Here is a 24,081-nt window from a genome sequence, read left to right as displayed (position 1 = left end):
TTTTTATATATGGATACTATGAGAGCTCTATTCCAATCATCTGGAATTCGTCCCTCTGTCCAGGCCTTCTGAACTATGCAGTGCAGCCACTGTAAGACTTTTATACTTCCATACTTGAGCATTTCTGGTCAAATATTTATCAAATATTTGACCAGAAATATCATCTACTTTGGTCAAATATCAGCTACTTCTGCAGCCTTTCCACATTTAGGGCTTTTGATGGCTTTTTCTACTTCAAGTATGGGTATGTATTCCTGACTGAGTGCCTGGTCAGTGTTTTTTACCACTGTGCTGTCATCAGTGCTTGTTTCATTTAGCAATTTTTCAAAGTAATTACTCCATACTTCAAGGAAATCGTTTTCTCCAGTTTTCATGTCACATCTCAAATTCCTTTTACAGCACTCTTTCCTCCATTTCTGAACATCTTAAACAACCTGTAGAATATCTTGCCACCTTCTTGATATTTATTTCCTATGTTCTTACCAAAGTCCTCCCATGAACTTTTGTTTAGCCAGTTTTACACAGTGTTTAGCTTTCTTACATTTGTGTCTGTATTCTCTAAGAGCACAAGCTGACTTATTTGCTAGGAACTTTTAATATGCGTTCTTCTTTTCTTTCACTGCCTGTTTAATTTTCTGTGTCCATCATGGAGTTTTGATTTTTCTATCCTTAGAGACAACCTCACCACATGCCTCTCTGGCTGAATCAATCAATGTTTTCTTCGGAGTATGCCACTGAATCTCCAAGATTTGATTCCTGTTCTCAAACTCTTTCATTTTTTCTTCAATAATCTTTGTGTATTTTAGTCTACAGTTCACATCTGAGAGCTGCTCAACTTTTATTTGCTTTAAAACTTTCTTATATGTTCTTCTTTTCAATATGAAATTCAATTTTATCCTGCTCAAGACTAAATGGTGATTACTTCTAATTTCAAATCCTCTGTACACCGAGTGTCTGGCACCAGGAAGAAAACATCACTATCAATAATAACGTAGTCAGTGAGACTTTTCTTCTTCCTTGCCTCTTCTCTCCATGTGAATTCGTGCATATTTTTGTGTTGCAACATTATGTTAGTAATAACCAGTCCATGTCCTGAGCAGAAATCCAACAGGTATTTGCCATTATTATTAGCTTGGTTCTTTTCTCCAAATTTTTCCAATATATTTTTGTATGTCCGACAATCGCTTCCTACTCTGCTATTTAGATCCCCAACAACTTTTCCTTTTTCATTGTGTCAGTTACTCTCTCTCTCTCTCTAAAGCCTCAAAACATTCCTCTGCATCTACCTTAGTGGAACCTTCTGTGGGACCATAAGCACAAATAAGTCTCATTGTCCAGTTCCCCATTCTGATATTTGCCCACATCACTCTACTTGAGACTACCTGCCATTCTAGATTAGAATTGTATTTAGTATTGAACACTATGGCTACTCCTTCTTTTCCTTGATTGTCATTGCCTGAATATAACATTTTGTATTTATTGCTCAAAAAGATCTTACCAGTATTTTAATGATTAAATACTATATTGGGCTGAATACATAAGTTTCTGTGGTTAGCAGTTATGTAGCCAGCTTCCAGTATTCAGACCCATGTTTTAAGATAAATAAAAAGTTCCTGGCAAATAAGTCAGCTTGTGCTCTTAGAGAATAAAGAGACAAATGTAAGAAACAGTGTGTAAAACTAGCTAAACAAAAGTCATGGGAGGACTTTGGCAAGAACATAGAAAATAAATATCAAGAAGGTGACAAAATATTCTGGTGGTTGTTGAAGAAGCTTAGGAATGGAGGAAAGAGTGCTGTAAAAGGAGTTAGAGATGATAAAGGTGACATGAAAATGGGAAAAAAGATATGGAGAAAAAGATATCGTTGAAGTATGGAGTAATTACAATGAAAATTTGCTAAATGAAACAAGCTGTGATGACAGCACAGTGATAAAACACTGACCAGGCATGCAGTCAGGTATAAAAAGCCATCAAAGGCTTGAAATGTGGAAAGGCAGCAGGAGTAGATGATATTCGACCAGAAATGCTGAAATATGGTGGTATAAAAGTCTTACAGTGGCTGCACTGCATAGTTCAGAAAGCTTGAACAGAGGGATGAATTCCAGACGATTGGAGTAGAGCTCTCATAGTACCCATATATAAAAAGGGAAATAAAATTGAATGTGAGAATTACAGAGATATATCCCTACTGAGTGTTCCTGATAAGATATATGCAAGTATACTTGAGAAACGGTTGAGAAGAATTGTGGAAGAAAAGCTTGGTGAAAAACAAGCTGGATTCAGGTCAAATAGAGTCTGTCAGGATCAGATCTTCACTTTTCGACAAATAGTCGAGAAAGCATGGGAATATAACAAAGATCTGTATTTAAGTTTTGTCGATTTGGAAAAGGCATATGACAAGGTGCCAAGAGAGAAGCTATTCAATATGCTACAGTTATATGGTGTCAATGGGGCATTATATCAAGCAATACTTAGTCTTTATTTGAGTTGTAAGTCAGCAGTTAGAATTGAAGGAAGTACAAGAAGATGGTTTAATGTTAAATCTGGTGTGAGACAAGGATGTACATTATCCCCACTGTTATTCATTATCTATATGGATCACATTATGAAGGAAAGTGGTATTAAACATGATATCAAAATTGGAGATGTTAATGTCAGCTCTTTGCTTTATGCGAACGCTGTTATACTTCTAAATAAATCCACTACAAGTCTGCAAGATTCTCTGACTAAAGTGAATAACTGTTGTAATAGATATGGTATGAAGGTCAGCAATAAAAATACAAAGACAATGAAAATAGACAGAATCATTGAAAATGTCAACTATGTTGTGAATGGAGAACCTGTGGAACAAGTAAAACATTTCAGCTACTTAGGCAAGATTTTTAGTGAAGATGGTAAATTAAATATGGAAATAGACAACAGAATCAACAAAGCTGGTATGGTAGGAAGTCAATTGAATAAATTCATATGGAATAAGAGAGAAATTAGTCGGAACACTAAATTAGCTGCATACAAGACAGTGTTGAAACCAGTTTTAACTTATGGATCTGAGGGCTGGGTCAGTAGTAAAACACTTGACCAAAGACTAGAGACTGCAGATATGAGAGTTCTGAGAAAGATTAGTGGCATGAACAGATGGCATCAATGGCAATATCTTATTAAAAACGACAGTATTAGGAAAGAACTTGACATTGTCAGCATCCAGGAATGCATTAGCAGAGCTAATCTCAGGTAATATGGTCATTTAAACAGAATGGGCGAGGAAAGATTAGCAAAACCAGTGTTCTCTGCCAAGTCAGCAGGAAAACGACCTAGAGGAAGATTAAGATACAGATGGATTGATACGGTACGAAGTGCCTTAGATGATAGAAACATAAGATCTGGTGATGTTGGAGTCCTGACAAGTAACAGACTGATTTGGAGGAAAACTGTAGATAGGAAGTTAGTAACAATGTAAATTTTTCATGTAGTACTATCATATCCTGTACACCCCTTGAGGGTACATGGCAGGAATTTGATGATGATGATGATAAAACTAAACAAATATAACCCTGCAAGTTTCATAAGTCATCAGACTTACATGATTAGAGGTATTAACAAAAGCTGTACAAAAAAAAAAAAAAAGAGACTAGAAAATTAATTATACACATTAGATGTCATTAGAACTTTACAACTGGCACATATAAATAAGTATCCATCTTTAAATTAATTACTGCATGCATGTTGAAACAATGCTAGTTGCTGCAGTCCTGATCTGTATCATTGTGCATGTTGTATCCTAGGTCCACGGCAGTTAGCTTATTAATGAAATCAGACCAAACTTGGAGTAGAATTAAGCCTTGATTTTTGTTACAATGTGTACGGGATCTGCAACATTTGTGAGCTTTTCCTCGGACTTTCTTGCAAAACAATTTTTTCAATATAAGGCATTTTTGTATGTTGACAAACTAATTGATGGCCTGTGGAAGTTGTATGGGATGCCAAACCTAATTTATGTTATGTTCAGACATGACGCACGTCCCTGAACTTCTCATGTGCCTACACAGAAAATGTCACAAGAGCAATGAATCTCAAAAAAACCTGTTTTTTTTTTTTTTTTTCATGGGATGATGTGGAAGTTGTGGTAGATGTAAGAATCTGGAGATTTCAAAATCCACTTCAATGTTGTACTTACAGAGCAACTTTGCCACTTTGTCTGTCACATTCTTTATGTAAGGTAGAGTGACTGCATTTTTAAAATCTTGTTTAAGTAATGGAGCTGTCTGAAGTGTATTAAGAAATCTGTTGTTCATCTTAAAACATTAAAACTGTAACATTTTAATCATGCCTATCTTTTGTAATGGATGATAGCATGAAGCAGCCTGTTCTTCTAGTTGTGGAAGAACAAGCTTTTTCCACAGTTGTGGAAAAAGGAGAATCTTATTTTTTTCTTCTTCATTTATTTTGACAAGGACATCAAGGAACGGTAATTTTTGCGATCTTCCAGTTTAAGAGTGAATTTTATATTGGGATGTGATGCATTCAGATAGTCTTTGAAATTAATTAAGTCATCCATTTTTCATTGTTCCTGACCAAAAAATGCCTTATACTGATCATAACTGTTTTACAAGCAAGTTCAAGGAAGCCTCGCAAATGCTGAGGATCCCCACACAAAGTAACAAAAATCAAGGCTTAGAGTCCTATACCAAATTTAATCTGCTTTCATTAAAAATCTAACTGCCATGCACTTAGGATATGATACACGATGCTACAAAATGTGATAGCAGCAACTAGCACTGTTCCAACACGTATAAAGTAATTAACTAAATGTTTTTTATTCTAGTTATTTATATGTACCAAATGTTAAGTTCTGATAACATCTAATATGCATAGCTAATTGTTTCTAGTTTCTTTTTTCTACAACTTTTGCTAATACTCCTGATGATGATGTAAGTCTGACAACTTACGAAACTTGTAGGGTTTTATTTGTTTAGTTTTATTAAACTTGTTATTTATCTTGAAACATGTGGTCTCAATACCAGAAGCTATCTATAGAACTATATTGGGCTACCAAATTTAAACTCTTTAGCAACCAATACCAATTTTCTTTTATCATAACATAAACATCTGATTTGGGGGAAGAAAGAAGGGGAACTTCAACCACATCCTTCTGAGTTTTACTGAAATGGTAAGAGCCACAGCTCAAGATCAAGTAAATAACTTCCTCTCATCTTAACTTAAATCACAAAATGCTTTGAATCCTAAATCATGTAGGGGATGCTGCATACTACAAGGCTTTGCCTTAGTAGAACAATAATCAATACGGTATTTACAAGATTTAGTATGGTATATCTATGCAGTGGGTGCAAGATTTCAGATTATGTAACTATGTTTATACTGAAGAATAAAATAAAAATACTGAAGTTGTTACAAATCAATTTAAACATAACTAAAATGCAAATCTTTTCAAACCTCACTCTACTTTTTTTCTTTATTTGAATTGGTTATAATCCTACTGCTTTGTTACAAAGAATATAATAGCCAACAGTCAACTCTCAATATCGTTATAACAGACCATCCGAAGGAAATCTCTATAGTCAAATAATTCATAAGCTCAATTTTTTTACTGAAATTTATTGAATCATTTTTATAAAAAAAAAAAAAACTTACCATTATCAGGTTCTTCCCCAACTTCTTGAACGTACCATTCCCTATCATCATCATCATCTCCACTACTAATGGAAGCACTCTCTTTTACAATGCCTTCTTTGTTTTGTTTCATCCCCTTTAATGATTTTTCCTTATGTTCCAGTTTCTGCTGTTCTTTTCTTTTCTTATCTAGTTCTTGTTTATGCCTTCTCTGTTCCTTTAACTTCCTAAATATGCAAAGATATAAAAAAAAATTTAAATAACAGTTATGTTCAATTACATAGTGAAATTTTCAAGGTGAAATAGATAACTCATTTATTTGAATATAATAAGACTACCTTCCACTAGGCTCAGACTAAAATTGGAGAAAATATATTAGAATTGTAACTATCCATAGTTCATATATCAAAATAAAAAACTTAAATAATAATAAAATACAAGCTTCATGATCTTAAAAATTAATTCCGTTACCATAAAAAGTACATGATGTTGATAAAAATCAAATGATAATTAGAAACACAATCACATTTACAAATATAAGGGGATGGTCACATTTGCAAACAAAAAGAAAAATAATAAATAAATAAATAAAAACAAATGATCAAAAAAGTGAAAAGTATAATCATGCCATTTCCCATTTTCTACTGCATGCTGGACTCAATGGCAAAACTATGAAAGTTTTGTAAGTTGACCTGAGAACTTACAAGAATACAATCCTCGGCATCCCCGAGTTGCCTGAGCTTGCACTACTTGATTTAAGTAGTTAAGGCAACTTGGAGATGCCAGGGATCGCATTCTCGTAAGTTCTCAGGTCATCTTACAAAACTTTCATAGTTTCTACAAACATTTGGCTTTGAAATAGTGTTGGATCTAATATCTGCTTTGCCTATGTAATTTTATATTGGTGAAATGAAGTGGTATGGCTTTCTCTTTCATAAGTTTTAAATTGCATGCCATTTTGAGTAGTCATCAGATTGATCGTCACAGTATCGCAATGCATGTGTTCAAGTATCCCTTATTTTACTTAATAATGACCCCAAAGCACAATGAGTAGTGATGTTGGCAATTTGGATATGCCAAAGAGAAGCCATAAAGTGTAAGTGAAAAAAAAGGTAAAAGTTCTTGATTCATAAAATAATAAATAAATAATGAAAAAAAAGTATGCTGAGGTTGCTAGGATTCCATTCGCATTCAGATAACTTTCATTACAGTATGTTGTTCTAACTGTTCTATTTTATTATTACTGTTGTTAATTTCTTACTGTGCCTAATTTATAAATTAAACTTTATCATAGGTACGTATGTATAGGAAAAAACATAGTATACATATATAGGGTTCAGTACTATCTGCGGTTTCAAGTATCTGTGGGTATCTTGGAACGTTTCTCCTGCAGATAAGGGAAGACTACTGTAATATAGTTTCTTTGTAACCTAATTAATTTTCTAGAAATGAAATTTTAGTTCTATGATAACTTAAGCGCAATAGAAATGAACTGTTTCATAGGACACAGTTCAAATGTCACTTGTGTATGTTAAGTGGTTGTGCTCTCAAGACAGGTTAACAATCCAGCAAAATATTAGCTGCATAATAAATATTTTATACATTATTTATTGTTCTGATGTTGTGCAATATCATTAAAATATGACGAATAGCTCCCAACACTAATCCTGCCACAAGGATATATGAATAGGATAACCCTACATTTACTATTACAGATAAATGCAGTCCTCTGCAATACGACTAGCTTTCCAGAATGGACCTGTGAAGCTTCCTTGAAAATTGGTGCACAAAAGCAAAATTATATGATTACAGTTGTCAAAAATTATTATTATTATTGCATAATTATCTCCATGGAATCTGAAGATCATGCATTTCCTTCAACACGCTGACTAACAAAGCATTCATAAAAAGATTCTGACAACTCACTTCACTCATTCACCACTTCCCAGTGAAAATTTTAGTCCTCATACCCTTGCTAACACAGTTTTACTCAATTTCCAGGAATGATCTTTTGTACTGTCCCTTTTAGCCAAATGCTGAAATATTTCCTCTACACCAATCCTATAAAATCCTTTTAAGTAACAAATGTTTTCTATCCCATCCTTTCTTTTCCACCTGTCAATCAACTTCTGCAATCTACAAAACCTCACTCTATCATTGTTGAGAACATTCCCCCCAGACCTTATCACCATCTTTTCACTACCTCTGGATTTTCTTCACCTCCTCATCCTAACCCAGGTGACCAGACCTGAGAACAGTAATCCATATGTGCCATATCTGGCCTTATAAAGAGGAAAAATAACTTTCCATATCTGCTTGTTAGTGCTCATCAATAACCAAGTAATCCTATGAGTTATCTCTGGTCCTCTGAATCTCAACTCTATCAACATCCCAAATCTCTACCTTCATTGATTTCCTGGAGTATGACTTGGCTGTGGTGCAAACCTATGCACCTAATCTGGAGTCAGAATACTCTGCCTTCCTAGAGGAAGGATGCTGCTTTTGATAGGGTGGCAGACATGGAATCAGCCCTGCTAATGGGTGACTTCAATGCACATGTTGGAACAGATGACCAGACATGGAGGGGGGTGTGGTTGGGAGGAACGGTGCCCCTGACCTTAACGCAAATGGGTTGAAATTATTAGACTTCTGCTGTACTAACAGCTTGTCCATAATGAATACCTTCTTCCAGCACCGAGAAGTCCATAAGTATACCTGGTACAGGGATACACTAGAACAAAGGTCTCTGAATGACTTCTTTATACTCTCAGCAGACCTATTTTCCTCAGTGTTGGATGTACATATGAGAAGAGAGGCAGAAGTCAACTGACCACCACCTTGTTGTGTGCACTCTACGGCTTCAGAAACCAGATGCTACCATCAACGCTGGCAGGCCTAAGCAGCTATACTGCGTGAAATGGGAGACATTGGAAAATGAGGCTGTGAGGAAGAATTTTGCAGATGACATTTCCTCCAGGTTTAACGAGATTTCCAAGCATACTGCAGATGTTGAGGAGGAGTGGAAGCTGTTCAGAACAGCTGTCACTGCCTCTGCACTCTTATGCTGTGGCAGAAAGCGGTTTGGCATGACAACGGGCAATGAGAAAACGACACCCTGATGAAACCAAGAAGTCCAAAAAACCATCTGGGCAAAAAAGGAGTCCTACCTAACATGGATTAGGGTCAGGTCACCTGAGATGCGTTTGCGGTATGCTGGCAGTAAAGACAGCAAAGTAGAAGGCTTGGGAAACCATTGGAGAAAGATTAGACTCATCCTATGCAAATGCAAACAAAGTATTCTGGCAGACCATCCGCCGCCTTCGAGGGAGGAAATCGTGCACAACAAGGGCAATTAAAGCCTCTGATGGTGCACTTTTAACAACAGAGAATGATATCCTCCACAGATGGAGGAAATACTTTGAGAGCATTCTTAACCCGGGTGGCCCAGTAGTTGTGGACATCCAAGAGGTGCAGATCGGGGCAATGACTAGTCTCACAGCAGAAGAGGTCTATTTAGTAATAAAATCGGGCAAGGTTGCTGGCGATGATGAAATTCGGCCCGAGATGCTAAAAGCCTTAAATCGAGGAGTTCTCTGGCTGACTTGAGTGTGTCAGGCTGCTTGGATATCTGGGCAAGCACCAAAGGAATGGCAGACAGGCATAATAATACCAGTCTTCAAGAAGGGAGACCAGAAGGATTGCAGTAACTATCGTGGCATCTCTCTGCTCAGCCTGGGAAAGTGTATGCTAAGTGTTTGGAAAGATGGTGCAGGAGCATAGTTGAGTCAAAGTTCCAGGAAGAACAATGTGGCTTTCGTCCTGGTAGAAGTACAAGTGACCAAATTTTCACTTTAAGGCAAGTCTTTGAGAAATCTTGGGAATATGCCAAGAATGTCTACACATTTTGTGGACTTGGAGGAGAAGGCATATGACCAGGTTCCTCGAGATAAGCTTTGGCAAGTAATACAGGAATATGGAGTGATGGCCAACTATTAGATGCCATCAAGTCCCTGTATGAACGCCCAGAGTTTTGTGTCAGGGTAAAGAGCACAAAGTCTGAACCTTTCACAGTCTCCGTTGGCCTCTGCCAAAGGTGTGTTCTGTCACCCCTCCTTTTCATAATATTTATGGACTGGATTGATAGGCACAGCCAAGGCAGTGAGTGTGTCAGAATTGGAAGATGTAGCATTGGACGTCTGCTTTTTGAAGACGACCTAGTTCTGCTTAGCTCTTCCACAGATGACCTCCAGTGGACCCTGGATAGGTTTGTAGCTGTTTGTGCAGACGCCAGAATGAAAATCAGTGTGGTCAAAACTGAAACATTTGTGGGCTCAAGACAAACATCCCAGTGCACTCTACATGTAAGTGGAGTCCCAATGAGGCAGGTGGAGACGTTTAAATACCTTGGGTCCATATTCACGAATGATGGAAAATGGGATGTAGAGCTAGATACCCGAATTGGCTTAGCAAGCTCAATATTGCAGGAGCTTGGCTGTTCGGTAGTATTGAAGCGGGAGTTAAGCAGAAGGCAAAGCTGGCTGTCTTCAATACAGTCTATGTCCCCATCCTCACCTATGGTCATGAGAGTTGGGTAATGACCGAAAGAATGCAGACATGAATCCAAGCGACTAAAATAAGGTTCCTTCGAGGGGTTGCGGAGCTGACAAGACTCGACAGTCAGAAGCTCTGCAATTCGGGAAACCCTCAATACTCAACTGCTGCTTCTCCATGTTGAGAGATCATAGTTACGTTGGTATGGGCACCTGGTCAGAATGCCACAAGAGAGGCTCCCTCAGCAGGCCCTCTTTGCCAAGCCAGGGTGGGAGGCCACGTGGAAGAACAAGGACTCGCTGGATAGATTATATCCAAATCCTTGGGTGGACACATTTGGGAATCCCACCAGAACACCTGAGCTTGGTGGCAGAGGATCGTGACCATTGGAAGTTCCTCTTGCAGCTGTTGCCCCCACAACCCAATTAGGAAAGGTGGGCTTTGAAGATGTATGTATGTATGTATGTACAGTTCCATCAATGTAGCTCACAGCTTGTAATTTTTCCTCCCCAAAATGCATAACTTTACACTTTACCACATTAAACTGGCACTCATTATATTTTACTCATACTGTCAGATTTTAAATCTTTCTGCAACTTCTCTACATTGCCTTGATTAACAATTATGCTACATAATTTTACATCATTAGCAAACAACTCAATAATTCTCTTCAAATCATTTTCTATATCACGGGTGTCGAACCTATGGCACACATGCCAGAGGTGGCACGCCCGAGAATTTTGCTGGCACGTCAACGTTTTACGTATGGTATCCTTTTATATGCTTATTCAACCTTTTTTTTTTAAATTGTTAGAATACCTACAAGTTAAATTTTGTTTTACAGGAGAGAGCAGCTATAAAGACATGAATTTGATTGGTGCATTATTAACAAAAGATCATGCGACTCTTTAAAGATAAATGGAACCGACAATTTTTGAGTTGAAATGCTAATTTTCTTCAACCGAATTCCATAACATCTGCAACTGTCATAACAACATTCACTATATATTTCTTAGTTTTAAGACATTCACGACAGGGTGTCGTTTATCGTTCCAACAGAACTTCTCATTACTGGTGGGCTCTACTCACACAAAGTTTCAACCCTTGGTTGATTTTTATTGCCTTGTTTGCGTTTGAGCTGGAAGGGGAACTCACACAAGCATTATATGGCATGTTTCAATTCGTGGTAGAATTTTATTTGAAGTAAGCCTTTGTGATCTGTCATAATGACATCCAGAATTTCAAATGCAATCAAACAAACACTTATTTCATGTAATTGAAAAATTAGACAAGAGTTTTAGCTAGATACTGTGTTTCCGGTGCAATATGTGGTTTTGCTTGCATCTATACAGTGTAGTTTCTGTGAAAGTGGTACATGTGATTCATTAGTTAGCACCATTTTTATTCCAGCTGTCTCCAATTGCACTATTTGTTGAGAAATATATTACACCTGCAAAAGCTTCTGTACCTTATTCAGGGATACAATAAAACTATTTTTTTTCTCTTGCATCTGCAGTATATAATGGCTGTTGGGGAGGGCGTGATGTTTTTGTGTGGGAGGTATATATGTAAAACCTTTTAATTATTTTTTTGTAAAGTGAAATCAGGGGTGCCAGTTATATGCGAGGGCAAGTTATATTCAACGGTAAGCGTTCGCCAACAAGCCAACATCCTTCCCTTGCTCAGCTAACTCTGATGGTGAGTTACAATGCATAAATATTTTTCTCACTACCGTTTTTTTTTTTTCCAAACCAACATCATTAAAATCAATTTAAAAATACAATAATCAATTTTATACTGAATAACATTATAAATTTTTGGTGATCAGAATGGGATATGTCAATGAAACTTACCACAGGTTTTAATTTAATGATGTTGGCCTGAGGAAACTACAATATTGTAGCATTAGTCCTGTGATTGATAACTAATTTAAATGTGTAATTTTATATTTCTCAACATGTTACACCCTATATATAAGTGTACTAATACTCTTTATGATTATTCCATAATTAATTATTAATACTTATTTACTAAAATAAATAGCCAAAAGGCTTCACATCGACGATACAAAATTATATAAATTAAGTGGATATTAAATCCAAGATTAAACGTTAATTTAATGTATGAAGTTTTAAAAAATTGGAACGGTATTTACGAGTAAGTTTGTTTGGACTGGGCCATCCAATACAGTAAGAATAAATATAAATAGAGTAAAAATACAGTCTTATAGAAAAAGAATTGAGAACAACTGGTCCTTAGGATTCCCCGACTTTTTCCCTTTTCTAATCGCACGTGTGTTCATTATGCATTTCGCACCGAGCATCTGCCAGTAGGCAGAAATAAGCAGCGGCAAGTGCATTATTGTTGCATATGTGCACTGTTTTGTTTTTGCTACTGTAAATGGGAATTATAAAGATAATTTAATTTAGGCATATAATAAAATGTTGATTTTTTTGAAACTATAAAAAATGCATTTGATTTAAGGTTTGAATTATTTTGTTACAGTTCTACTGAACATGGCTGGCAAAAATAGAAAACGAAAATTATCACAGTCAAGCAGCAGAGAGTTCCAAAGCTGGTGGACTGAAGAGTATGGCATTATTAACAAAGACAATAAAGCAATATGTGTTTTATGTTCTGGGACAGTTGTGTGCAGAACGTCGTTAGTAAAACGGCATTATGAGACAAACCATAAATCGCTCCTTGAGAAAAGCAAGGACAAACAGAAAGAATTTATTGCTCGGCAATTAAAAATAGGAATATCCAGTCAACAACCATAATGAAATTTATTGGCAGTCATTCAAATATAACTGCTGCTAGTGTTTATGCCTCAAATGTAATTGCCAAACATGGGAAACCTTTTAGTGATGGGAATATATAAAAGAATCATGGTTAAAATGCCCACCAGCTCTCTTTGAAGATTTTGAAAACAAGGAAAAAATTATTCAAAGAATAAAAGATATGCCTTTGGCTAGAAACGGTGAAAAATAGAATCATAGAAATGGCTAAAAATATACCTCATCAGCAAAAAATAGATAGAAAATCTTCTGGTTTAATTTCTCTTTGTCTTGATGAGAATACTGACATAATTTGATCAGCTCGTTTAGCAATTTTTATTCGTTATTATGTTGGGAATAATATCAAAGAAGAATTGATAAGTTTAGCATCATTAGCAGCAACAACAACAAAATTAATAGATATTTGCAACACAGTTGCAAATGCACTTGCTGAAAGAGATATAGATCCTTCCAAAATTGTATCAGTAAATACTGATGCCGCTCGCAGTATGACTAGAGAGGAAAATGGGTTTGTCAATTTATTTACCAAACATATTGGACATTCAGTTCTGGGTTTTCATTGTATTATACATTGGCAGGTTTTATGCGCAAAGGCTAGTTTCAAACCACTGGAAGATATTATGAGCATTGTAACAAAATTGGTCAATTTTATATTGGCACACGCTTTAAATAAACGAAAATTTATAGAATTATTAAGTGAGGTAAACTCGATGTACAATGGTTTACTTATGTACAATAAGTAAACGTCCGATGGTTAAGTCGGGGGAAAGTTCTTCAAAGATTTGTTGAGTGTTTAGATGAAGTCAGACTTTTTATACATAATGAGAAAATCATTGAAAAATACAATCAGTTAATGAACGTCAAATGGCTTTCGAAATTAATGTTTTTTACTGATTTGTGTTTACATTTAAATGAATTAAATGTTAAACTGTAAGGTGTTAACAAGATAATTATTGTCATGTTTGATTTAATCAAAGCATTCGAAGCTAAATTACCAATTTTTAATCGTGACGTTATTTCCGATACCTTCCGATATTTTCCAAATACAAAAAAAATTCTTTACAGATCTAGAATCCCATGAAAAAACAGATCAAGTTAAATTCACAAAAGCGTTTTCTACATAAATATAAAGAGCCAATAAGCTTCAATTCGGCGCTGCAAACATTATTTAAATTTAGTGATCAGAACAAAACCTCCTCTGCTACGAGTTGCCCCAGTGTTGAACTACGTGCTTTAGCATATGCTACAATCTGCCAAGACTTTTATAGTTTGCTATATTCAGCATGAAACTCTTTGATTCCTATCTTTGAGTTTCTTGTTCGGCTTCAAAACAATGTGGAATTTAATATCCCCTTAATTTAAATAGAGTTTTCTACAGTTATTCAGTAGATAATCAATGAATTTTCTTCAAGATTTATGCAGTTCAGGCAATTTGCAGAGACATCAAAATTTATTTTGCATCCAGACACAACATCAGCAGATAAACTCAATTTGGAGATTTTCAAGTGGCTGAATTTGGAAGATATATAAATGCAATTAATCGATTTTCAATCTAGTTCTATATGGAAACAAAAGTTTGTCAATTTGAGAAATGACTTGGAAATAATGGAAAATGATCGATTATTGGGCGTAATTAAAAAGAATGCAGCAGAGGAAATATTGAAAACCTGGAATGCCATTCCTGAAACCTTTTGTTGTTTAAAAAAACTAGCGATGAATATATTATCAATTTTCTCCTCTACATATGCTTGTGAGTCATTATTTTTCGAAATCAATTTTATAAAAGACAGTTTAAGAAATAGAATGACTGATGAATTTAATTCGGCGTGTGTATTACTAACAGTGACAAAATACGAACCTGATATAAAGCATTTGGCATCTAATATAAAACAGCAAAAATCTCATTGATATAATGTTATTGATAAATTAATAAATTGATAATAGGTTGATATTGATTTGTATACAACAATGTGTATGTCAAATTATGAGTTCATTTTTATGAAATTCTATGTTAATTTTTAAACTTGACTCATTGAAATTCTGCATTAATTTTCCCCCTATCAAAAACTTCATGGCACGTCAGCAACTTGATTTGTAAATATTTGGCATGTGCTGGCACGTCAGCAACTCGAATTGTAAACTTTTGGCACGTGCACATAAAAAAGGTTCGCTACCACTGTTCTATATCATTCATGTGTAAATTAAACAGTAATAATACTCCAAGCAGAGCCATGCAGCACATCACTAGTTACCCGCTTTCTCCTTTTTTTGGTATCTGTCCATCAGCCACTCTCATGGCCATATCACAGATCCACATGGAATCCTATTAAATGTTTTTACAGAATCCAGCAGTATCATCATGAAGCTATTCCCTTTATTCAACTCAATGCACACTCTCATAATATGCAAGCTAATCCCATCCAAACTACACAGCTGTCTTTGCACTAAGATTCTGCAATATCCCTTAGGAAGTTCCAATTCATTAACCTCTATTCTCACATAAGTTCCTGTCACCTCTGGCACAGCAATATCCTCAACATCAGTATTCATTAATGTTATCCTTCCACAACATTTATTTTTTTTTGCAGCTCCTGTTAATGATGCTGCCCATCCATCTACCTCCTACCTGATTTATCCTCCATGACTTTGGGTACATATTCTGATATTACTTTCTTCAGATACTCCTTGACCATATCCCATGCACTACTAAAATATCCTCCCTTTGCAGATTCTAATGCATAGAACTGCTTGGAGCTGCACCCTAAGCCTGTCATAATCACTTGCTCTGTAGTTCCACAACATAACTTTTCTTAACTGAAAATTCCACAAAATCCGATGGGGAAAAAAATAAAATAAAAATAGAAAGAATACTACTGCAGAATCCTGAAAATGTATTTTCAAGGTGATAAAAATCCACTAAAAGAAAAGTTTAATAATAATAACATTATGTTTGTGTGAAAATGAATGCAAAAGAAATTTTTGAAAAATTATTCAAAAGTATAAACCATAAGAACTATAATACAACAAACAGCAGTTTAACATATATAAAATGTATTTGAAATAATTTACTTTTTTTGTTGTCTCTGCATGTTTCGCAATTTAATTTCTTTCTTGGTTTTATGAATGAATTTATGGAAGAGAATTCCTCCTTCCATTAATCCTTCTTCTATTTTAATTAACTGCAAAGTCATCCGAGGACCAAGTTCAACTAGTCTGAAAAAAAAAATAAATAATAATAAATAAATAAAAAATCAGCAAATGTTATTTCTTTTACTTTTAGCCACTTTTAATATAATACACTATAATCTATAAAAATATTTTAAAGTTAATTTTCATGTGAAATATTCGTGCTAGGAAAAAAGCAGAGAAGGGAGGGAGAAGAATCCCCCTCTCCAACTAGCACCACCTCTTGTCAACAACTCCCTTCCTATTTCATCTATGTGAATTGGAGTGGGAATTATTCCATGAACAGAGTTAATAATTTTTTGTTAAGCAGAATAATTGCCTTTTAATTTTCATCTGTAGCTATTTTGTAAACAACAAAAAGAATGACAGTATATAAGTGATTAAGCGATCCTCAAGGCAAATTAATGAGTAACTAGCACTTTCTTTCCTTCAATATGTTGGGTAAAGTTGAGTTGGGTTAAGTTTGCTTGAAGAGTTTTTTTGGCTTTGCTATGAGATGGATAAGCAGTTAATAGTTTGTATACTATATTTATAGCAATAGCATACAAAGCTATATTTTATTAACAAATGAAGCTGCTAAGCACACTTGCTGCTTCAGGTATTTCTCCATAGGCACTTGATTACACTGTTCTCTCACAATCAGAAATAGTATCACTCTTTTCTGAAAGCCAAGTGGCATTATACAACTAACAAAAGTGGTTATTATGCAAGAAATTAAAATTAAAATTAAAATAACTCATTAAAATGAAAATCATAATAAAATACATTCTGCCACTGCTTCAAAAAGAGCTGAATACAGTTTGACAAAGATCTAATAAAGAAAGAAAGTAATTCTCAATCCATGTTACATAATACAGCATGAATATTTCAAATTTTTGTCTATATCCTTGTGCAAATATATATACTTTATTTCTCACCACCATAAATGCTCTGCCTATGGCAGTGAAGTCCTGCCTTCACCTTTTTAATTACATGGTGTAATTTCCCATCCTGTGAAACACTACACTAAGAATGGTGTAAGTACATCAAAACAGAAAATGTTACTCAATGAATTACAAAAGCACAAGAATTAGCAATCGACTGCTGTCTCTTGTAACAGATTTTTGGCAAGGACTTTTCAGTAGTTTGTCATAATCCATTATCATTATAAGAGCTGACTTATTTTACACTTTACATGAATGAAATAATGATAAACAAAAAAGCATTTATAACAACCCCATCGGTAATAACTCACAGGGGAGGGGGGGAATCCATTATTTAAATATTTCAAAGTAAGTGAGAGGTTTTGAATTTTGATACCTCCGTGAAATACCATGAAAGCAGTCTGCAGAATATCAATTAAAAAAAAAAAAGCAATGTGGACTTTTATTCATGCAATCCTGTCAGTTGCATGACAGGATTGCATGAATTGCACCATACATTTTCCCAATGACTTTGTTGCTATAGCATAATTAACTGTATACATCCGTGTTGATTCCAAGTGATCTAATCTCTTAACTTTAAAATTATAGGCTGTGATGACACAATATATGGCTTCTCCCAGCCAAGTCATCCCTAATCTTCCTGTTGTATGGCCCAAATGGAAGTCTGGTGAGGCAAGTACTGCTGCCCTAAGCATATATCTTTTCTAGCAGAAGGAAATGCTGATTAGACCTCTAGGTGGTAGATGTCATTCATTGCCCAGTAAAATACTGCTGCTCTATTTTTTCGGAAGCAAGAGATGGCTATTGCTGTGTTTCATCTTCAGAGTAGGGCCTCCAGCCTCTATGTCCCCCTTTCTTCCCACATGCAGTCAGTGCATGCTCAACACACTATTATTATCGAATTAGGGAGCCAGTATTTGCTTCATCTTTACTGCTATATCCTCAACTGCTGGGACAGATGAGGATATAGCAGTAAAGCAGCTTTCTACAGATGGGCCACCATATAGCATATGGGACCAAACCCAATGTTAGCATCTGTTGACAACTTCCCAATCAGCTGGTGGCTCTAGTGTGTAAGAGTGTGGCCATGAAGAGTGCCCAGACTCCGTCATGTGTACAAGTCCCTCACCTCAGCTGCATGCCCCTGCTCTAAGTTTCCTGAATCAGCAACTCTTACATGAAAGAGCAGTCATACAAATATTAACATTTTAACTGTGGATATAAAAAAATCTACACATAAAAATAAAAACTGTAACAAAAAATTAAAACACACACACACACACATAATATTACCAAAATCTCTTCCAATAAGAAACACTTCCTCATTAATTAATTTAGAGTTAAGTTAATAAGGTATTATTTTGTAAAGCAATTAAGCATATGTTTCATTTTGTATGCCATGGGCAAGATGTTTTGAAATATTTTTATTTTTGGCTACTGAAGGTCTTGCTTAGATGTGAAATAAAATTATTAAAATTAATTATTAGAAACTAAATGTGATTTTGTATGAGCCATCAAAAGTTTTACAATATTTGCGCCACTTGAATACAGACAAATATTTATGAAATGTTGCCACTTATGAGAGAAACAAAAGTTACTGCTGTATTCATATAGTGAAAATAATTAGTGAGCTTACTTCAGTGTGAGATTTGTGAAATGAATGTTATAATTTCCTCAAACATGCAGAAAGGCTTATGTGTTCATCGTATATGTTGACTAATTTTGAAGGTAATATATCAAAACAGAAAGATAAGTAAATAATTATTTATTGACTTACTGCTGATATTTCGCTGGTGTTATAACTAGCATCTTCAGAGAACAAAACACAGTTTGTCACAGTATGTGAGACTACAACAACATAGTGTAATAATGGGACTAGTTTGAAAAATTGTAGCAACAACACAAAGACTAAAGTCTTAATTAGGCACCCTCTATTTAAAAAAAAAAAAAACAGAGAGAAAGCAGGTACTAGTTATGTCTTAAGATGACTGTCTTCCAAATCTTAGGCAAATTTATACAGCCATATTTGTTAAGATTCAGGGTATGTTTCAAGGCTTCTGTGCAGTACTTTTGTTTTCTTCCAGTTGATCCTGTGTACAGGGGTATCCAAAGCATGGTCGGCTAGGCCCGACTTGCCATAGCGATAGTGCCGGATGTATCTTTTATGTTCACTAATGTGGATGTCCACAGTTCTTCTTTGACTGTAGTAAACTTGATCACATGATCAGGGTACTTAACAGACTCCTGGATGTGATAAAGGAAAGATATGCTGTGGGTGAATGGATAAGTTGCTAATTTGGCACATGGTCTGAATACAGTGACTAGTTGATGTTTATTGAGAACTCTAGATATCTTTTCGGATGTACCTTTAATATAATAAATTTAGTTTAATCCTTTATCCAAGTGAGAGCAAACAAAGTTTGTGCCTGAAAATATCTTCAGGACTGAGGTAAGGTAGTACAACACCAGGCAACTCACAGCAAAGGTGGATCAAGCTCTCAACTCCTTGTCTCAGTATCTCCCATAATGCATTGCACATCTCCTGGCAGACATGTATACTGCTATGCATTAAGGGGGGGGGGGACACTACCCATACCGGTTTCGACCTTTATTGAGGTCTCATCAGTGGGAGCCAGGCCCAGAGTGGAGATACTAATGCAGAAGCAATAGGAGAGGTCATCCTTACCTATAGGAGTTGCCAAATGGTGTGCCACCTTATTATTAAATTACTCTGGATTTAGAGAAAGATGTTGAAAGTTTATTTTTCACTTGGTTAGACTATAATAAATGTAGTTTAATCCTTTATCCAAGTGTGAGCAAACAAGGTTTGCTCACAGTCTGAAAATATCTTCAGGACTGAGGTAAGGTAAAATCATAAGGTAAAAAATCAGTATACGTGTCTGCAAGGAGATGTGCTGTGCATTATGGGAGATACTGAGACAAGGAGTTGAGAGCTTGATCCACCTTTGCTGTGAGTTTCCCGGTGTTGTACTACCTTACCTCAGTCCTGAAGATATTTTCAGGTGCAAACTTTGCTCACACTTGGATAAAGGATTAAACTAAATTTATTATAGTCTAACCAAGTGAAAAATAAACTTTCAAAATGTACCTTTAATATATGGGATGGTGACTGTTTTATTGTAGTTCTCAGTGGTGGATAGTGGGAGGGGTTTATTCAGAGCATTTAGTATTTGGCCCATCTTATGGGGATTATAGCCATTGGCTAAGAGGGTGTGGCATAAGTGAGCAAGACCAGTCAACATACAAAATTATAGATCGCAATCCCACCAACACACAAAAGAATAAGGTGTGTAAATTACCGAAAAAAGTCACTTCCTGGTCTAAAGAAACAGTAAACAAACTCAAGCCCTTCCATTTTAAAACACCCAGGATATATGGAGCACCAAAAATTCATGGCTAGACATTTTGCTAAGCTACTAGCTACTCTCACAAACAATTCTCCCTCCTTTGTCAAAAATTCTGCCCACCTAAAAAGTATTTTAGAACACCATACCTTAAAAAGTTCAGACATAATGGTGAGTTTGATATCACCTCACTATTCACAAATGTACCACTAATTGAAACCCTTGATCTGCTAAAGTCACACTTTTCCCCTGATATATTTGAACTATTTAAATTCACAATACATGCAGGATATTTCACATGGAAAAGGAAAATAAACAAACAAAATAGATGGGATGGCTATGGACTCCCCCCCTTAGCCAACTTCTACATAGAACACCTGGAAAAACTAATTATCGTTACAGTCACTCTCACACATCGTCAATGTCAAACCTATGCTTTGGCGTTGACGATGTGCTTGCTATTTGGCCACGTGGCCCAGGCACATTGGATACATTCTTAGCACATTTAAATAGCCAACACCCAAAAATCCACTTTACAATGGAACTGGAAGCTAATAACTGTCTGCCCTTCCTGGATACACTAATCACACGTCTTCCAGATGGTTCCTTTTCATTCTCAGTTTTTAGAAAACCCACACATACAGGGAGATATTTACACAAACAATCGCAGGCTTCATCATCCTTCTCAACAGTATGGTATCTTAAAAATGGTAACACACAGAGCAATAGTAATCTGGTCCAATGATAATGCTCTTGCTCACTTACGCCACACCTTCTTAGCCAATGGCTATAATCCCTAGATAAACCAAATACTAAATGCTCTCAATAAACCCCTCCCACTATCCACCAAGGAGAACCACAATATAACAGTCACCATCCCATATATTAAAGGCACATCTGAAAAGATATCTGGAGTTCTCAATAAACATCAAATATGCACTGTATTCATCAGACTGTGTGCCAAATTAGCAACTCTCATCGGTTCACCCAAGGACATCATATCTCTCCTTTGTCACATCCAGGAGTCTGCTAAGTACCCTTCTCATGTGATCAAGCATACTATGGTCAAACAGGAAGAACTGTGGACATCCAAATCAATGAACATAAAAGATACATCTGGCACTATCGCTATGGCAAGTCGGGCCTAGCAGACCATGCTTTGGATACCCCTGCACACAAGATCAACTGGAAGAAACCAAACCTACTGCACAAAAGCTTTTACAAGTCAGAGAGATTGTTCTTAGAAGCAACAGAAGCCTTGAAACATATTCCAAATCTTAACAAATATGACTGTATAAATTTGCCAATGATTTGAGACAGTCATCTTAAGACATAACTAGTACCTGCTTTCTCTCTGTTTTTTTTTTAAATAGAGGGTGCCTAATTAGGACTTTAGTCTTTGTGTTGTTGCTACAATTTTTCAAACTAGTCTCATTATTACGCCATGTTGTAGTCTCACGTACTGTGACAAACTGTGTTTTGTGCTCTGAAGATGCTGGTTATAACACCAGCAAAATATCAGCAGTAAGTCAATAACTGATATATTAGCATCAAAATTAGTCAACATGTTATAATTTCCACTACTTTACTAATGAAATTATAATTAAATAAAATTTTCTGCACTGTGAAGAAAGAACTATAATTTCAAGCCCAAAGCTGGAAAGCAGTAATGGTGCTACATGATGGTGGACTTCAGCTGAAGTTTTCCAGTTGCATTTCCAAGCATGCATGGAACCAAAAAGAATGTTTATCAAAGGTTGCCAAGCATTCAGCTGTTCAGGGAGTAGTTACGCAGTTGCAACAGGAGAAAAACTGTAGAATTTCTGTGTCTTCAATACATGTAGACTAGACAGAAATTAGAAGAAAGGTTAGAAATAGAATAATGAGAGAGGGAGAATGTCCTTGTTATAAAGAGATAAGTGCGAAGTATTTGTAGTCATTAATTCATAAGATTAACTTCAGTTAAAGCTGAAAAGGAACTTTGCTGATTGCTAATTCATACAGAAATGGACCCAGTAAAGTTTGTTTTATTTAGGATTCTCAGTCTGAAAAGTGATTTCTAACCTTGAATATGGTTTTAGTTTTTTCTTAAGAAGCTTTCATATAGAAAGTGAAGTCACAAAAGTGTCTTGAATGAAGACAAGATGCATTTCCTTCGGTATTCTGTGATTAAGATGGAAGAAAATTTGTATGTCCTGGATTGTTGTCATATAGACAGTACTTTTATTTTGTGTTAGTCTTTCTCCTGTATGAACTCAAGAAAGAATAAAAGTTCTGTAGCAAGCAAGAGACAGGTTCCAGGAGTTTGGTCCATATAGGATAATAACTGTTGGCTTATGATTAAAAGGGAATTGTGCACATTTAAGTGTAGTGATTTCAAGTACCAGTTGCAAGTTAAGTAACTGGTTTGATGTGCATATATTTGTATTATTTGTATATTAAAAATTTCTATTTTGGTTATAAAGTTTAAAGACTCAATATTTTAATGGTTTAATATGTTAACAGGTTAATTTAAGAGGTTAGGTCACATATGAGTTATCCTGGGGCACGAATGCATGCTAGATTAAGGCATTTAATTACAGTGTTTTTTTTTTTTATTTTGAATTTAACAACTCAGAGTGTGGAGGGAGAAGTAAAAATATATACTTCCTACCTCACAGATATATATATAGAAATGACACCATTACTAACAGGAATTTTATTAAGAAAATTAAGTAATTAAGAAATCAAGTTGTATGAAACATTTTGTGATACGCCACTACAGTTGTAGTGCCATGGAGTACAAGGCTGAGATCGGCTAGAAGGAGAAAAGAAGACTTAGATAACATTGCAGTCAGGAGAGCAGACATCCTTTTATGTAGAGAACTAATTAAATAAAGGTCTAGAGTGTTGTAAGAATGAAGAATATCTGGTATTCTAGTTGGTACGTTAACTATTTGTGATATCATGACTGATATCACAAATAGTTAACCTACCAACTAGAAGCTTTCATTCTGGCTTGATCTGTAAAGTTGGAGAAGGGCAGCCAGTTTGTGTTATAGACGCCTGTTAAAGTCTCCTAGGAATGTAATCTTACAAACTTGGTAATTTGTTTGTTTGAAATGGTTTTTAGTGATAAGTGATCAAAAAGGGCAGCACACTGTCTGATTAAGAGGAGCAGTAATGACAGCAAATGAGGGATATAAAATGTAATGAGAAAATAGTATAATGTTTTAAATAATGGCTTCACACATGTAAGAGAAAACTAAATACAATTTATTACTTCAACGTATTTTGCTCAATATGTCATGAGCTTCATTTGTGGACAAGGAAGAATTTGATTAATGGTAACATTTAAATTCTGAATAGAAGAACAAGTCATACTGCATGTGTATAATATCATGTGTCTCAGTCACATCCGCGCCATAGGAAAAAACACTATTAGAGTTTAGATATGTATAATTAATTAATTAAAAATTATAAATAATTAACAGCAGTTACTTCCCAAAATTTAGAGATAAGAATACAGTCTATCCGATTAAGATTAGGAAAGGCGGCATAAAGCTTCACGTGACTCAAAAAATAGGCAATCAAATTTGAACCTACTGTAGTGTAGCTATTCTAATAGTAGCAGAACAGCCATTCTGTCCA

At 35.4% G+C, this 24,081-nt stretch overlaps 1 protein-coding gene across 1 annotated transcript in view; it reads right to left on the bottom strand.

Moving 5' to 3' along the window:
* Positions 1–24,081, bottom strand: part of ppan (Brix domain-containing protein peter pan) — a 109,742-nt gene that overhangs the window by 5,579 nt on the left and 80,082 nt on the right. Inside the window, exons 7-8 of the mRNA XM_090409224.1 lie at positions 16,047–16,190; positions 5,650–5,855 (exon numbers count right to left, since the gene is read on the bottom strand). Of these exons, the coding sequence (XP_090265350.1) occupies positions 5,650–5,855; positions 16,047–16,190 (350 nt within the window). The remainder of the gene's footprint in view (positions 1–5,649; positions 5,856–16,046; positions 16,191–24,081) is intronic.

The sequence above is a fragment of the Typopeltis vanoorti genome, chromosome 19 (genome assembly GCF_054136105.1).
Source record: "Typopeltis vanoorti isolate ZY-2024b chromosome 19, IOZ_Tvanoo_1.0, whole genome shotgun sequence".
NCBI lineage: Eukaryota > Metazoa > Arthropoda > Arachnida > Uropygi > Thelyphonidae > Typopeltis > Typopeltis vanoorti.
This window is presented reverse-complemented; position numbering and strand designations above follow the sequence as displayed.